The sequence below is a fragment of the Papaver somniferum genome, unplaced genomic scaffold, assembly GCF_003573695.1.
Source record: "Papaver somniferum cultivar HN1 unplaced genomic scaffold, ASM357369v1 unplaced-scaffold_135, whole genome shotgun sequence".
NCBI lineage: Eukaryota > Viridiplantae > Streptophyta > Magnoliopsida > Ranunculales > Papaveraceae > Papaver > Papaver somniferum.
In genome coordinates, this window is record NW_020622713.1 from 2,206,737 (window position 1) to 2,225,630 (window position 18,894).

The following is an 18,894-nucleotide window of genomic DNA, read 5'->3' on the forward strand; positions in this document are numbered from 1 at the left end:
CGTGGGTTAGGCTCAATGACTTGTATAAATAGGTTCTCCTCCCTATTTCCAAGACAGAACAAGACAACAAAAACCAAGTGTTGATACAACCGTATCCAAACACCAGAACTGATAGCTTACATTATGCAAGCCAGTTCAGCTTTCTGATACAAGTCATACACAGCCAACACCTCCACAATCTCAACACCTTCTTCGCTTCCCTCCCTAAGATCAACCCCATCTCCTTCACTTTGTGACCGAAGCAAGTCTGGAACGGCCATTTCTTGGTTTAGGACAGAATTGTACAGATTGATTTCTCGAATCACAAGCACTTCCGTGCAGTTCATTTGTTTAGGGTTTAGATTCATTTCTCATCCACACACCCCAAATTACCAAAATCGGCAGAAATAGTTGTCACCCATAAACACTTCTGAAGGTGCTTCAGGTGGAATTATTGTGATGTGAAAGGAGTGTATCTTGGTGGTTGAAGATTATCTGATAGGTGTTTTCTCAGTATCTATTAAGTTTAGGAATGTGGCTGATAATTTTGTTTGATTATACACTGTTGCATATGGTGCTCCTGATATATGGTACTATAACCAATGTTGGAAAGAGTTAAGTGATATCAGAATACTCAATGATGACCCATGATACTACACTTTGATGTCTTATGTTCCACCGAATCTTTTTTATTTATAGTTCTCTAATTGAAAATATATTTTAAGATATTCGTATTTATAGGAATATTATATTTTCGGTAGCATGAAAAATATCTTTCAAAATTGATGAAGGATTCTCCTCATCCCATGGTCATTCCTTGTACGAATCATGATTAAGGATCCAGTGTCTTCTCTTGCAAAGGTACTTGATCTAAAAGAGTTCTTTAAAGACAAGTCTGCACCACCTCTTGATGTTAAGAAACCAAAGAGAAAAATCAAAAAGAGAGCTTGGCATAGCAAGAAGGAAGGAGAGAATATACTGAATAAAGATCAGTGTATTGAGATATTGACACAATATTGTTCTTAATCTAAGACATAATTGCATGTACTTGCAGAATCCTTCACTAAAACTTCGCAACTGCAAGACATTCTGGTCAAGCAACAAGGTTATCTTCTTGAAGAAATTCACAAGCTCAAGATTGAGAGTAATAACCTACCTTCATCTCGTACTGATATGAAGGATTAAGTTGCTCATAAAATAAAAATAAGATTAGATTCTTATTTAGAGAATATAAACATCAATGTATTGATCTATTTCAATATCTTTTTATAAGGTCTATTTTGAATAAAACTATCGATATGAATTATGAATAAAACTATTATTTTATAATTTTTGCGTTATGTGATAGTTTCCGATTACATAGCCTGTGAATGAATCTATATTTTTGCTATGTGATTTCAGATTTATGAGATGTATGATTTCGATTTTTATTAACCTTAATATTCGGTCTCATAGGGTGTAACCCTTATGATTTATATGGATTTTTGATTTAGCGGGATTAAGTACTTTTTGGATGATCGTAAAACAAAGTCTGTTAACTATTTTGAATTTTGAAATCAGCGTATGGTATTATGTTCATTGCATTGACGACTAGTCATGGTCGCCATGATAATAGTTTTGTTACCTGGCAACTAATAGTATATGGTAACACAAAAAATGGTCATATCCATTTACCTTTAGTCGGCACAATAGTGGTTTAAAAATCCGCGACTAAGACATGGTCGTCCAGGTCATAACGTTATCAAATTATTAGCATTTTTTCACACAGGAAATGGTGATATCCATCTACCTTAATTCGGCACTATAATGGTTTAAAAATCTGCAGACTAAGCCATGGTCGTCTAGGTTGTAATGTTCTTAACTTGACGATTGTTAGCATTTTTCCATAAGGAAATGGTCATATTCATCTACCTTTAGTCAGCATTATAGTGCATTAAAAAGATTACGACTAAAACATGGTCGTCTAGGTTGTAATGTTCTTAAAATGACGACCCTGGTAACTAAACAGTTTTTGCTTCTAGGGTCGTCAGTCTGCCAAAAAAAAAGGGTGACGATCCTGGTTTGGTCGTCACTTTTACAAGTATAAACCCCGAAGACTAAATTATTAAAACATAACATAACTAAGCAAACCATTCATTCAACAACTATAAATCCAATCTTTACCAAAAAAAAAAAAAAAAAAAATTATCCAACCAAGCATAAAAAAATATTTGTCCATCCATTAACCTTAAGATACTTGTCTAACACATAAAGAAACAAACTATAAATTCATTCACGACCACGACCACCACCCCGTCCTTGTTTAGTAGCATCGCCTCGTTGACTTCCACCTCCACGACTACAAGGCCTCTTTAGTTCAGTAGTTTCTTAGTGGAAAAATTCGGTCGCATCTTTATTATCCCCATTCCTATCAAAGTCAATGTGTTTAGTTTGCTCTTCAACCGACAAAGACTCATTTCTGTCTCTTTCGGACACATCATATTAACAACGGTCTTTGAGTTGTCCTTCTATTTTTAGTTAAACAACAAAGCATTGGTAAAATTATAGAATAATATAATATTAAAATAATAAGAGATACACAATACTTATAAAATTCTTAAGAGTCGTTGTTGGGTCTTTCACGATGTTCTTTTTCTTTCGAGCCAGTTGAACAATTTCTTCCTGAATTACACGAGGATGAGAAAAATGGAGTACAATGGCATGTAATTATCATGAACTTAATAACCTTCGTGACATTCGGTCACCTTGTCCAAAAAGTCAAATCAACTCTACGAGCATGCCTTTCGTCCTTATGAGAAGTTTCTGGCTTTGGAAAGTGAACCACATCAATAGATTTTTAGGACGTACTGCACTCCTCCCTTAACACTTTAAAGAATGGTTTGTCACTGGGATATGGGTTTTTTTTGACATATTTTACTTGTCGTATTACCCAAATATGGATCATACATTTTAAATCAGTTGGTTAAAACAAGGGACCGTAGTAAAATGCAACATCATTTCTCTTTATAATTATCCGGTCTTTCCTATCTTCTCAATATGAATCGAAAATTACCTCATCCGCAGTTATGTTATCCAAGGTAAATCGCATGTTGATCAGCTTTTGAGGCATATCCTTCTTCTGACAACCTTTAAAACTGTACTTGCGTCTTCTACGCTTGTGCTTCGGAAGATCATCATTGATTTTGATGTTGAGACTGGATTTCACAAAGTACGGGAAGTGCTCGTATATCTAAATTTATGCAAACACAGAGTATACTAAGAATCTCATCTTACCAAACACTAACTATAAAAACCGGCAAATATAAATGATTTAGACAATTAAACTACCTTTCAGAGACTTAAATTCGTATTAACTTGCTTACAGAGTGCCCTTTAGGCCTTTGTCAACTCTGCATTCAACAAGCCAACCATCACAGTCCTCATGAATACTTATGAATATCATCAAGGGGATGAAATAGTTGAAGATACTTGTCGTCGACCTTGTTTCCGGAATTATAGGGGAAGATAATATTTTCGAAGAGTATAGAAAATAAGCGGACAACGTAGTCGTGACTCGGGCTTCTTCAACAATTCTCTCATATTCAAAAATAACCTTGGTCCCACTATATGTGTCCCTAAACTTCTTCAGATTAATATATTTTTTATTTTATAACCATCCTTCGTCACAAACATAGACTCTGACTTCTTCTCACCCAAACCGAACAAGCTCTTGGTCAATTTCAAGAGACCCTCCCAAGAGATTAGATAATCGTAGCCGTCATTGGTGTATCTTCCATCAACCTCTAGGCCTAGAATTTGCTGACAATCATTGATAGTTATCGCCATCTCACCGAGTGGAAAGAGTATTATATCCATCTCCCCATAAAGCCTCTCATAAAATGCAAATATGGAAAGTTTGTCATACTCAACAACCGAATTCTTCACCGCAGGCTATAAACTAGAGTTATTGAGAATATCTTTCACGACTTCACATTTATTGTCATATGGTCATTTCTCAATCACAGTATTTGAAGCTTGGCGCCTCAAAAGATGAATGTCATTCTAATGATATTATATTTAGTTCCATTTAATCACAATAAGAAATACAAATTATAAATAGAATGGTTCTAATAAAAAAAATGTTAGGTTGAGATTAATTACGATGGTAGAGTAAATTTCATAAGCCCACGAGTCTTTGTATCCGAGGAGCACATGTCCACCATCTTTGGTGTTAGGAAAACAATGGATTTCCTAATCTAGAAATCCACATTGAGGTGGATTTCCTAATATAGGTTTGGTAGAGTTTAGGAAAGAGTTTAGTTTCCTAATTGGAGACTAATACTTGGTGGCCAAGTTTTTGTTCTCTATATACATGACTAGAATTGTAGGTTTGTATCCATCCAACCTAGAAGAGTGGTAAATCCTAGTGCTTAGGATTTTGGTCTCTTTGGTAGGGAGGATTGTGTGCTACCGTGAAGGTCAATATCGGTGAGAGAGAAAAACTTGAGAGAGGATTTTGGTATTCTAGTGTTTAGGGTTTATGGAGAATCCCTAAATCAAGTTTCTAGTGTTTCGATGTTTCTCATCTTTTACTAGCAACTATGAAGACGGTGTAGAAGAGAAGACACGAGGATGGTTTGGAGAATGGTTTAGAGAGTTGGTTTCTATGGTTTCTTCGATGGTTTTCTCGGGTTGTTAACTCTTTGGGTCTTATCTTGGTTTGCGGGAAAGCATGTAATGTTCTTTGATTTAATGGAAGTTTTTCTGGTGGTGTTAGCCGTGGATGTAGCCTGTAAAGTTGAACCATGTATATGTTGTGTTGTGGTTGTGTGCTTCTTTATCTTATATCTCTCTTATTATTTCTCCCATATTTGGTTCAAATTACCAATTTCCCTTTGTGATCATGTGATTCCGCTGCGCTCGAGGTGCTAATTTCCCAACAATTGGTGTCACATCCCTTGGACGGACTGGTGTGATTGAACCTGGAATTGGGCGATATGATGGTTTATTGTTCGGGTGGAAAAATATGTTTTGAAGATTATGTTTCATCCGGTGTTTACACAAATATGGGTTTGTGATGGGATTTACAAATCAGAGAGGTTCAACTTGGTAGAAGTGTATATTCTTTGTTTAGTTTTATGATGTAGTATGGGATGCATAATAAAGTTGAATGAGGTGGAATACATATATACTTCTTGAAGAGTGTTAGTAACCATACACTATAAAGAATGGGTTACATAGTTTGAAGAAAGGATGAGGCTCTAAAGTCTCATGTAGAAGCAAGTACATCAACATTTCCAAGTTATGCACAAGATGTTGTATATTTATGTTCTTAAGTCTATGTTAAAGTATTTTTGATAACTTGCACATGTTATCAAGAATGTGTCCGATCTCGAAATCATGTACCAAGGTAATATGTGCATTCACACGGTATATATTTTGAGCGAGTATGTTGGGTGTGATGATGGTAAAAGTATGTCAGACTGGTGATGGCTTTGAGAGTCGCTCAAAGGATTAAGCCTGTTAGTCAGGGCAGAGGTGTCTGATGGTTTGTTTCATATACACGGTAATCATGACATGTTCTGGTATGATATTGAAGCTAATTTTCCCTTTCTGGATTAGAGTTCAACATGTTGTTAGCTTACTGGGAGCTAGCGGTGATTCTTCTGGATGGTTCTCCTGATGATCAATGATGGAGTCTGTGCAAGGATTTGTTAATGAGGATTACATATTTTCATGGTGTTTGTGAAACATGATCAATTTCACAAGTGTTATTCATAAAAGAGATGGTTTGAAGACTTTTATCAACGTTATGGTGTTTTGGTCGAAGAGATGGTTCTATGAAGATGAAAGTTCAGGTCTGAGCTTCAAAAGATATTCAACGGTATACAAAGATGGTGAATAACTCTGGTGGAAGACGGAGGCGATTTCATGTGATCGTCTCATGCTTGAAAGCATATTTAGAGGTGGAGATTGTTAGAGCTAGCACTATGGTGCTTTTCATCCCTTCCCTATCCCTCACTATCTCTCAAAATCGCCAAAACCCATATACTATGGTCTCCCATATCCCTACATGTATAGGGATATCACCCCCTTTCCCTACATGGAGGATCACATCTGATCCCCCATGTAGGGAAGGGAAATCACACGACTACTCAGTTGTCGTATTTATTTATACTTTACGGCTACTGAGTAGCCGTAGAATTTTACACGACTACTGAGTAACCGTTTCTGGTTTTTAAAGTTTTACCTTAAAACTTTCCTTTTCTACTCTTTTTTTTACTAAAACTCTTTTTTTACCTATTACATCTCTTTTTTACCTCTAAAATATCTTTTTTTTACTCTAAAAAATATTTTTTTACCTAGACAAATATATTCCCATTGGAAAAAAAACTAGAAAAACAAATACGGCTACTCAGTAGCCGTATCGTATAGGAAAGGGATATGATGGCACCATAGTGAGATTGACTTCCTTGTGTTATCCCTTCCCTACAAATGAGGGATAGGGAAGGGATGCCCTCCACCATAGTGCTAGCTCTTAGGAAAATAATTGATTTCAGATTCTAGAAATCCATATTGAGGTGGATTTCCTAATCTAGGTTTGGTAGGGTTAGGAAAGAGTTTATTTTCCTAGTTGGAGACTAATACTTGGTGGCCAAGTTTGTGTTTCCTATATATAGGACTAGAATTGTAGGTTTGTATCCACCCAACCTAGAAGAGTGGTAAATCCTTGTGCTTAGGATTTTTTTCACTTTGGTAGAGGAGGATCGTGTGCTACCATGAATGTCAATATCGATGAGGATTTTGGTGTTCTAGTGTTTAGGATTTAGGGCTTTTCCCTAAGACAAGTTTCTAGTGTTTCCATGTTTCTTCTCTATTATTAGCAACTGTCAAGACGGTATAGAAGAGAAGACACGCGATTGGTTTAGAGAGTTTGTTTCTATGATTTCTTCGATGGTGTTCTCGGGTTGTTAACTCTTTGGGTCTTATCTTGGGTTGCGGAAAGAGTATGTAATGGTCTTTGATTTAATGGAAGTTTTTCTGGTGGTGTTGGCTGTGGATGTTGCCTGTAAAGGTGAACCACGTATATCGTGTGTTGTGGTTGTGTTCTTCTTTATCTTCTGCCTCTCTTATTATTTCTCCCATATTTGGTTCAAATCACCAATTGCCCCTTGTGATCCTGTGATTTCACTGCGCTCGGGGTGCCGATTTCCCAACATTTGGTTAATCCAAGGAGTAGATCATATGGATATTAATCCATCTTTAAATGAGGGGGCGACATGTGGGAAGCAATAGGTTTATTGATAACCTTCTTTTCGCCGTTGTAGCTTGTGGTACTTATTCAACATGAACCACTTTTTATTGATCATTACCTTCTCCTTATTTATCTTCGTCTTCATATTTTCTATCATCTCTATCGCCTTCTCCATCATATTTCTCCTCATGAATCCCATCATCATTGTCACCATCCTCTAACAGGTGAAACGCCACTCCCATCATTGTCCCTACCTCCTCAGCAGCCAGAATTCCTTGATTACCATCATCATTACCTCATGTACTGGATGAAATTGATTGGTCTTTATCTGGAGTTTCATCAGAATCACTTGGTTCAGGTGGTGCCTCGGTATCTTTTAGTTCATAGATCTTTGACATTCTCGGATCAAAAAATTCCCCTCGATATGTTGCAGTAAAGAGTTTGTCACATTTGCGAGGAGGTTTTGAAGGAGGAGTAGTATTTTTTTTTTGTAAGCAAGGAGTAGCATGTTTCCTTCCTTGATTGATCTTTTTGGAGCCTACACAGTAACAATATCACAAGTAATCAATTAAAATTCGCATCTACAAACTAAGAACTCAAGAACAATGGAAACGCATTACAATGGTCGTCAAGGTCTACATTTGAAAAAAACGACAACCAACTAATTTATGGGCTTAGTCGTCACGATCAAAATTTTATTAAGTTGACGACCAGATCTTAGTCGTCAACTTGGGAAAAAACAACCTTAACGACTAATAACTAATCTGAACACAAAAAAATTATGTTTTGGTGAGTTATTAATCGACATAGTCTATAATTCCCCAAAATGACAACCAACATTTATTCTTCAAGGTACTAATCCAATAACATCATGACCAATAACAAAATGGTACACAAGAAAACCTGGTTTTGCATTACTATTAGTCGACATAGTCTATAATCAACAAAGTGACGACCAACACTTAATCATCAAGGCACTATTCCAAGAACATGTTGACCATTAACAGAATATTACACATGGAATACAAGTTTTTAATTGTATTAGTCGGCATGTTAACGATTTTTAAAATCTGATGACTAATAATATCCTGACGACTAATAATACCACATCAGCAGTTCGGCAAGGTATTAGGTTGCATATCGTAACGATCATGTAAATGTCACTTCCAGAAATGAAAAGTCGTCAGGATATTTAAACTAAGAAGATAACGACTAAAACTAAAAACGAAAAGTCGTCAAAGCGGTACCATAACGACCATATAACTGCAATTCCAGATTTTCTATTTTTTGGCCTAATTTGGCATGCAAACAACAAATGAAGTACTGGATTGAGTTTATTTCTCAATCTCGACATTTATTCGATTTGTTCACTCTGAGAGTTTTCTTCTTCACTCATTGTTTTTTTTTCTTCCGTCCGTATTACTGCATTTGCTCTCCAATTCCAGGATCATGACTATTATGACTATTAGGTTTTATATTAGTGTGTTTCATATGCGGCCGCATGTTTGAAGATTTATCGATGATGAAATTTTCGAATCGACGATATTTTTTTCGTTTGAATGACGGAAAGAGATGGAGAGTGGTCGGCATGGTAGAGAAAGAAGGAGAAGATGAAAGTAAAACTGATAGTAAAAGATGAACTAATTCAGTTTTAATTATAATTGCGAACTTAAATTCACTTAAAATTCCGTATATCCCAGTTAATCAGGGTATACCCAGTTAACATGTGTGCATATAATAGATGGATTCCTAAACATGTGTGCACAAAATCTATGTCTACTTTAGAACATACTCGATGGATTCCTAAACATGTGTGCATATATATAGTCTGGGTGTTTGAGCTGTAGTGTATTCTTCGGATGTGAAACTTAGCCAGGTGAATAAAATTTTACGAACACATCAATATGTGCACGCTTAGGTAATTCCGCCCGCTTGCCTCAATCACAGTTTTCCACTTCTTTATACATTACACACTATTGAAAGCTAAAAATAAGAAAAGAAAAAGATGGTCTCTACATAGATAACCGAGAAATTTGAATCCAAGACAACATAAAGAAAAAGAGAGAAGAGATTGTTAAGATATTGGAATAGCTTGTGGAGGGTCTTGTTTGAAAGAGTGGACGGTAAGAGAGGGTTTTAGATTTTGGCATGCAATACATATCCGAATAACGAAGAAAAAAAAAAGAGAACAAGCCATAAAGAAAAGCATAAAGACAACCCATTCATTTAGCACAAGCAAGCAAACATGTACTGTTGTTGTCTTGTGTTGCATTGATCTAAGAGCTTGGAATTCTAATTAGAGAGATCTCATTACAATAATATAATTATATACATAAAGCAAGTCTTTGTTTTTCCTATTTTACTTTAATCATTTCTTGCAACTGTAGCAATCAAAAACTTTGCTAGTCATTTCTAATAGCTTGTTTCGGTAATCAGAAGTGGAAGTGCTTATGTTTCTCCAGAAGCAGAAATAGTTTCTTCCATTTGTTTTTTGCTTTTCAAAATTTGGACCTAGCATGGTTGCACTTTAAGGGGATAGTTCCAATTCTATTAACCATATGGCATAAGAGCCAATGTTTAATATTTTGAAACCGCAAAATATTTTGAAACCGCTAAAAGCTAAGGCAGACTGTGGAATGTAAATCTACTTGCAATTGTTGGCCATTTTTTGAACATTCAACCAAATGACTAGTAAGATTGCAAAATTTGTTTCATATTCGACTGTCCACGTGTAAGCGCTTTTCGTCGAATGATATGGCAGATCAGCAAGTAGTTCAGAAGACTGGACTGGTCTTTTTTTTTCTTTGTAAACAAAAGCAGAGACAAATGATAGAGATGTAGGGAGCACAACACAATAAAGATACTTAGCTTCCCAATGCTGTTGGTTCCTCTCTTTATTTAGACAATCTTAAATTGCTTGAATAGCAGGCTTATGATTGAGTTAGGAGCTGAATCTGAAGCTTCTTCTTCTCTTGCTTTCTGGTCTTTGCGGTCCCTCTTAGATTTTCTTTGCAATGAAATCAATACCTTATTAATAGAAGAAGGATTAGACAATCAGAAAATCTATTTGTTCACTAAAGAGCAAGATACTTGTATTCTTCTTGTCTGAAATCATGAGGTTTTATACTTACAGAGTTCTTATCCTTCTTGTCTGCATTGAGTACTTAATCTTCCAAAACGAAAAGGTTCTTGCCTTGAGAAGCATAGACATGGTGATTCGAAATAAAGAACAGCATGATGGGGTACAGGGAAACGATTCGTCACATGGACTAAACAGCGCCATAACCAATCATTATATGAAGAACAAGAAGAATTCTGCATTGTCGACAAGCATAAATATGGTTCGCAAAGCAGGAGACGGAGTATTACAAAGAAAGAACTCAAGGTTACTTAGTGATACAAGCGTTGCAGATATGAAAGTCGAGAGGAATTCTTCTTCAACTGTCTCGGTGAAATTTGATTCAAGCAAAAGAAGAGTTCGAAGAGGATCAGACCCAATCCACAACAGGAGTTAAATATCCATAAGATGTGTGTTGCGGTTGCAGAAGTGTATAATAAAGCAAGTTCATCAGATACATGTATTGAGAAGAAACTACATGGTGGTGATGCATGGTTACAGAGATGTGCACAGGAAAGTGGTGCTGAACCAGTTTCATCTCTGTCTGAAAATCCTAACCAATTATGAGGTTACTGAATCCGATTGCAGTTTTCAAAAATACAAAAATACAAGAGTTTTTCTTTTGTTTTGTTTTCTTTCCTTAAAAGAAAGTATATATCAGTGTGTTTGAATTAGATTCTCTAGTTCTTGCAGAATTTCTTCAGCTTTTATATCATGTCTAATAGCACTTGATTATAGCCCCATTCATATAACAAAGTGTCAGCACGTAAACCATAACATAAGGATTCATATCTAGAACGCGGTCATATAAAGAAGCAGTTGTGATACTCAGAAACTAGATCTCTCATATGCTTATTGGAGAAGGAAAACATGTATAACTGCATTGAACCAACAATTGTGCTTACATTTATGTACCTGAACTGGCAATGCAGGGTTGATTACAGCTATCCAACCTAAACATGTAAAAAGAAGAAAAGAACGAACAAACAATGATTTTCATTCTCTAAAAATACTAAGTTGAAAAACTATACCCATATTGGCGATACTCCTATTTCTTTACCATTCCCATCAGCTGGTACCTTTTATATCTGTTTGTCTTATGAAGTCTTAACCGAGCAGAATGCATCTTTCGTGAAGCTGCCTCCCAGATCATTTCTACAGCATCACCTGAAACAGATGGATATTGATACTCAAAATGTGGTGCGACTTCTTTTAACCTGTTCCACATTTTTGTCCATTTTTTACGCTTGATCCCTCTAAGTAGATTCACTAGATATCCTGTTTTCACGGCATCAGATGTCTGGACAAAGATACAGAACCCAGAATAATCTAAGACATCTTCAAATGGTAGCTCAATTTCATCACTTATGATCACTGGAACACAGTGGCTCACAATGGCATCAAAAAGGCGGTTCGAGGAAGGGGTGTCTCCAGCAATATTAAGACAGAACTTGGAGGAAGCCATTCCTTCACTTGCCTTATGAACCCCGTTTCCACGGACAGTACCGAATGCAAAGTGAACATCCTTCTCGTCTTTGAGTAGATAATAGAGTTCTTGTCGAATGACTCCTGCCTGCCAGAATGTCACTATGATATTAGAAGATTTATGACTAGTACTGTTACCAACATACGGAATATACAAATTCTTCTTAATAATTTTATACTAATTGAACTCAGATATATAAAGCTGGTATTGCAGGGAGCCTAAAAAGAGTGCTAAATGGGAACAAATTGAAGCTTTTACGTGTATTACACTGATTACAGTATCTTCTTTCTTCTACAAGTAGTGAACCATGTTCACCAAACTACAAGTATCTAGTTTTATGTACCCTAAACGCAGCCTACATGCTTTCATATATTCTATTTCAGCAATTCTCCAACATATGAAAATACTTGACAAATCAGTGAAATCACAACAAATGAAAAAATAAATAAAAATCACACAATATTAGCAGATCTAAAGCTAGAACTTCATACAAACTCCAAGATATGTTGGGGATAAATAAAAACATCAAAATTCCAAGTTTTGTAGCATTACAGCCAAAATCAGAGCCTTAAAACAGTTAATGAGAGCACACACATAAGTAAAGTTTGTGTCAGTAAGCCTGAGGAACTCGTATCAATAATTATCTTTGTTTTTGCATGCTTTGTAAATAGGTAAATTAGGACATGGACAAAAAAAGGTAAATTAGGACATAGACAAGAGGCATGGAGTATTAGCACCCAACGAATCTACTAGACTACTTGAAAGGTGTCAGATCATAGGGTATTACGACAAATGAGTTTTCTAATCATTCAAGATGGTATATAGATCACAAAATATGTTTGTTCCTATCTTAGCTAAGACCTTGTTCTTCTTTCGTATTGTATGTTTATGGCATTAAAATCTGAAGATATTCTTGTTAGATACAGAGACATAAGCTTACACGCTCTCTTAATCAGACCTCTAATACTTACAAATTTAAAGCATGAACATTATATGCATTGTATGTCATTAACCCATAGGATTACCATGAGCTCATGCAAACAAACAATTAAAGGGAATAGATTGAGTTAACAGACATTTAATAGTGCGAAGATATAACTTTTTGCAGACATCACAGTAAGCATAATTTTAAACTAATTTGAAGAAAAAGAACGAGAAAAACTTACATCCTTTCTATATATTGCACCTTGAAAATACGCCAAGATTGGCCTTTTCTCAAATGGGGCAGAGTTATTGACACCAATCATTCTCACGATGTGCTTGTAAGGAGCAATTATGTCTTTATCCAGATTTGCCACTTCAGCTGGGTATCTCCCAAAATCTGCAAGAACAAACATAGCCGAGCCCAGCTTCCTTCTAACACCCAACATGCTGTTTGGATGGTGAGCAACAATAAGATGATTTTTTCCACCTTCTTTCTTCCACTCAGGCCTACTCATCAAGAACTCAACCAATTTATCCTGCAGCTGTCTATTCACACTTACTTTCTCTTTTTTTCCATGTAATTTGGATTGCCTGTTGTAGCTCAATGACGAGAAGAACGGAACAAAAATCACATCTGCCAAACTTGAGTTCTGCACTCTAACTGCACTACAAGGCCTTGCAACATTTGGAGTGGTCGATGCAAGCAGATCCAAGGCGAGCCAGTACTCAATACTGTGCTGCAAATTCAACCCGCCAGGGTACCTCGGAATCTGATCCAGGGTACTAACATCAGGCCATACTTGATTCCCTTCCCCTTTCCAGCCTAACAAACCAAAGTGAAATTCCGGGGGCAAATCATACATATAAACCTTCAGGAGAGATTGATTACATTTACATACTTTTGCATTCTCTTGACCTAATACACCAATACCGTGAGACGAAGAACTTTCGAACTCAGTTATTCTAGTATCAATTGAAGAAGGCAGAGAAGACCGATCAAAAGTGTCTTTACTATAACTGTTGACATTTCTTCTGAAATACTCAGATGAGGTAGTATTAACTACGATTAGCCTGAAAACTGATCTCGGCATGAATGAATTACTACTTGATTGAAGAAGGATAATAGAAGAAAGAATCAGAAAAAACATGGAAGTGAATATGAGGTAGAAAAGGAGCTTTGAAGGTTGCATGTTCTTTTCTGACATTGATGAAATCATAGCACTTCACAACCATCGAAATTGGCAAAATGCAAGAGAAATTGAATCCAATTAAGACCAGAAACAGTAAAATTCAGAACACCCTTTGAACAAAAACAGTCTATTTAGCTTGATTTCAGACAAGGACGTAAAGGGGTACCTAAGAAAAGGAACCTTTAGCTCATAAACCCTAAAGGGTTTTACTCAAAAGACAATGAAATCAAGATTTGGGTACCTGCATTAACCTCCACCAAAAATTTCTTCAACACATTCAAGAACAAGACTAAGAATCTTCAAACTTTAATGAACTTTATAAGTATCTGAACAAGATTGTACAAAACCCAGAATCTCCTCTCCACCATTAATGACCAGTATCAACCTACAGTCACACAAACAACATTAAACAAAAAAAAAAATCAGTACAGAGAAAAAAAAAACATGTGTTTTCCAGCTCTTAAAGCATGCACTCCTTTTTATTTCACTTTCTAAAAATTTACAGCTAAAAGATTTTCAAAATCAAACCAAGATAAATAAATAAATAAAACAAGAAGAAGAAGAAGATTATGAAATGAAAATGAAAATGCAAACCCAGGAATTAGCTTGAGAGTGTAAGCAAAATGAAAGATGGGTTTTGAAATAATGGTATAATTGGTTGCTCAGAGATTTGAAAAGACTCAAACTTTAGTACCTGAAGTGGAAAATTAGCTTCAAAAAGTACCCCCAAGAGAAAGGAAAAAGAGAAAAGGAGATTTTCTGTGAGATGATTAAAATTAAGCTTCTTCACAAGAAAGGGAAATTTATAGTTGTTTATTTATAAAGAAAAGCTTTAGCTTTACTCCATGATTCATGAAAGCAAGGTTTCATTATTCAATTAATATAATCGTTTGATTTGGTAATAAAGGTGGTTTAATTTAAATTTGAAGGACTGATTAGTTGATGGGTCTTGCAGAGAAAAAACCATTAAAAACACACAGAAAATATGTACTTTCGTAGTAGGTTGCAGAGACGTTTGTTGTGAGTGAGACACTTGGAATTAGTTGTTCGGACATATCTATTTTGCTGATTTCAGGGTTCAGGCAATGTGCTAGTTTTTCTAAGGAGTACTAAAATTGGGTGACCAAATCCGCAGCGCATTTACGTGGTTTACCTAATATTTTTGAGTTTATGTCATGTCGGTGGACCACAGTGAAATTAAGGTCGGCAACTTACTGCGGCACTTTTTAGTTGAAAAAAGTTCGAGATTGGGGAACAACCCCATGAGAGCATGGAATTAATACGTGGTTACCGCCCCATCTTAGTGCACTGTGGCAGTGTGGCTAATTGTATGTCTTTACATTTTATTTTATTTTTTACAAGGAAAGTCAAATTTTATTAAATCAGAACGTCACCAAAACAACGACAAATGATACAAACGAGAAAAGAAAATCCAAGGGATTACCGGTGTTGTACACCCATTAAAATGGCTATTTGATGTTGGAGAAATACGATTTATCGGGGGAGCCCGTTTGGTTTTAAGGAAACACGTCGGTTTATTAAAAAAATCTGGCTAAATTGGGACCTATAGCTACATGATAAAATAGGGTCATTAAGAAGTAATTCATAGAAACCCCTTAACCCACTATTTTCTTAATGGCTAATTTATCCCTGATTGATTAGTGTTAATTCGGGTGATTAGTGGTAAAATATAGTGTTAGATGTGAAATTAACTTGTGTTTAATTAATCATCTGAACATGAAAAAATTTGAAAATTTGAAATTTTTGAAGAACACCAACTCAGAATCGGTATATGTTATCAAAAACATATACCGATTGTAACCTCAAAAACATACAGAGATTTTTTGAAACTAGCTTCTACCCATAATCGGTTTATATGGACATGAAAATCAACCGATTATCCATAATCGGTTTATATTGGCATGAACGTAAACTGATTGCGGGTAAAATTTTTCTTTTTTATTTGTGAATTATGTGTTGTTAAACATCAAATAAAATTAAAATTCATTCTATACCCGAGTTAATGAAATGAAATCGAGTATGATTTCATACTCATTTTATGATCGAGTATTAACTGAAAAAATAGGTTAACCAGAATCGGTTTACACGATACATATGTAAAAACCGATTCCTGACATTGCACAACAGGAATCGGTTTATAAGAATGCTCATGTAATCCGATTCTAACAAAAAAAAGATACAGAAAAATTGAGAACAACAATCGGTTTACTCGACACACATATAAAATCCGATTCTAACATTATACATCAACAATCGGTTTTTATAAGTGCTAATGTAATCCGATTCTGGTTCAAATTTGTCGAACCAGAAAACATATCAAGGACAATCGGCTTTGTGGGCATGAACATAAACCGTTTCTATTTGCAATCGGATCACATATACATTAACGTTAACCGATTCTGATAAACCAGGAAAATTTGATTTCAAAATTTTCAATTTTTGAGCAATTTTATGTTACTAAAACCTATTTTATAGGATTGGGTTGAGAAGAAAAGAAGAAGAATCAGTTGAAGTGGAGATAGAAATGAATTTGATTTTGATTTTAGTTTTAATTTTATGATTTTAGTTTTATTATTTCGATTTTGATTTTAGTTTTTAAATTTTATGATTTTGATTTTAGTTTTTAATTTTATGATTAGGATTTGATGGGGACAAATTAGTAGTATTAATATTTGACAGAGGGTAAAATGGTAGTTTCATCAAACTTAGACACCCCTTATCATTCTTTATGGGGTGAATGAAAAAATCCATAGACCCCAATTAAGTGGCATAGGCCCCAATTCAGCCAGGTAAAGAAACTCGTGGGTTTGTTAAAGAATCCCACATGGTTTATTAAACCTGGCGAGATTGGGGTATACCCAGATTAATTGGGGCATACCCAAATTTAAATGGACCTAGTGCTCTTGCTAAGGGGTGGTCAAAATTGGTGATTTTACTTTAGTACCCTTGAATTAATTAACTTAAAATTAAACCCTAAAATTAAAAACTAAAAAACTCTCAATCTTCCATAATCTCTTTGCTCTTCCGTTTCATCTTCTTCCATCCATTAACTGAAAATCTTCAACTTTGATTTTCCAAAGAAATGGTTGATTCTATCGGCGAAAAGAAGATTGTAATGATGTCTAAACTCAAACCCATCATTGTGTTGTGTAATATGATTGTTATATTAGGTTAGAAATCAGAACTTATGATTTCTGTGTCTTTAGTCGGCAGGGTCGTAACATGCATATCTTGGCGACTTTTCATAATAGTTATGTCGACTGTAAAAAATTTCAACAGCCGGCACAATATTTTTTTTTGAAGACCTTGCCGACTAATACATGATTCCACATTTTTCTCAACAGCCGGCAGAGTATTTTTTTTCGAAGACCTTGCGACTAATACATGATTCCACATTTTTCTCAACAGCCGGCAGGGTATTTTTCAACAGCCGACAATGTATTTTTTTTGTAGACCTTGCCAACTAATACATGATTCCACATTTTTCTCAACAACCGGCGGGGTTTTTTTTGTAGACCTTGCCACTAATATTAGTCGTCTCGTGTGTGTCAAAAAAATAATGTCGGCATTGTCTTCATTTGAATACCCTGTCGGCCAAAGTTAGTCGGCATCGTCTTCATTCATCTACTTGCCGGCCAAATATAGTCGGCATTTTCTCCATTCGTCGACCTTGCCGACTTTTCATATTTTCAGAACAATTTTTTTCATCATAAATCTTGAGTTCAATCAAAAACAAAATTTCATAACTTAAATTTATAATTTCAGAAGTTTTAATCTACTCAATTAATTAATCTAAACTCAATTAATCAACCTAATCAGAATTTTAGTGTTAATTATACAAGGGTATATTAGCTATTTATAAAATACATGGCTAAGGGGTGGCCTGTTTTACTTCTAAATGACCGGGGTTTTGTCTCATTAGTTATACCCCAATTAATCTGGGTATACCCCGATTTGGCCAGGTTATTAAAGAAATCAGTTCGGTTTATTATAGAAACCCGTGGGTTTATTAAAGAAACCCACATGACTTATTTTGGAATCCCAGTCGGCTTATTAAAGAAGCCCAAGGCTTATTAAAGAAGCCCACTTGGATTATTTTGGAAGCCCAGACTGTTTATTAAAGAATGATTTTTTAGGAACCATGGTTTTTTTGGGGGACCGTGATCTTATTAGGCCACCTTCCCTATAGTTATAAGGGGTGTCCTAGAACATTGAAATGACTAACCTACCCTTAACCTAATTTAATTTGAAACCAACACAATAACCACCTCTCTCTCTCTCTCTATATATATATATATAACCACCACCTCCTCTCACCACCACCTCCCACCACCGCCGATTACCACCATCACCACCAACCACCGATTACCACCACCAACAACAACAACCACCGATTACCACCACCGCCCACCACCGCCGATTACCACCACCACCTCTTCCAATTATCACCACCAACAACCGCCGATTACCACCACCTCCGATTACCACCACCACCACTATATATATAGCTTAATTTAAAACATTAACAAAGATATTCTCACAAACCCATTACTTGTCATTCGTTTTTGATTGAATAAATGAGAACTAATCATCAAAATTAGTTGAAAATGGAAGTTGCAGAGAGGTTTAATAGAGTTTTTTTCAGTAAAAAGTTCGGTTATCACAAATTATTTTTTCTTAACCAAACTCAAAGTTCGGTTGATTCGCAAAAAAATACTTTTAACCGAACTCCTTGTATTAGAACAATACAAGTCCATAAGTTCGGTTCGTTCGCAAAATTATTAAGTTTTCTTTGTAATCGAACTCTACCTATAAGCCCAGTTCGGTTGATTCGCAAAATATGTTGAAGTTTGCGAACCAACCGAACTTCTAACACTAGGTTACTTTTAACCTGAAGTTCAGTTGGGAACTTGATTGCGTTGAAGTTTGCGAACTAACCGAA

General features: G+C 35.6%; 1 protein-coding gene across 2 annotated transcripts; it reads right to left on the bottom strand.

Moving 5' to 3' along the window:
• Positions 1 to 11,139: 11,139 nt before the first annotated feature.
• Positions 11,140 to 15,009, bottom strand: LOC113334248 (probable arabinosyltransferase ARAD1). Of its 2 annotated transcripts, XM_026580589.1 has the most exons (4): positions 14,626 to 15,009; positions 14,173 to 14,316; positions 12,984 to 14,097; positions 11,140 to 11,904 (listed from the first exon to the last, which is right to left on the bottom strand). In XM_026580589.1, the coding sequence occupies exons 3-4, from the start codon at positions 13,956 to 13,958 to the stop codon at positions 11,380 to 11,382; spliced, it is 1,500 nt and encodes a 499-aa protein (XP_026436374.1). In that variant the 5' UTR covers positions 13,959 to 14,097; positions 14,173 to 14,316; positions 14,626 to 15,009; the 3' UTR covers positions 11,140 to 11,379. The 2 variants fall into 2 exon arrangements, with proteins under 2 accessions (XP_026436374.1, XP_026436373.1); XM_026580588.1 differs by having other exon boundaries at positions 12,984 to 14,316; positions 14,626 to 15,008.
• Positions 15,010 to 18,894: the final 3,885 nt, after the last annotated feature.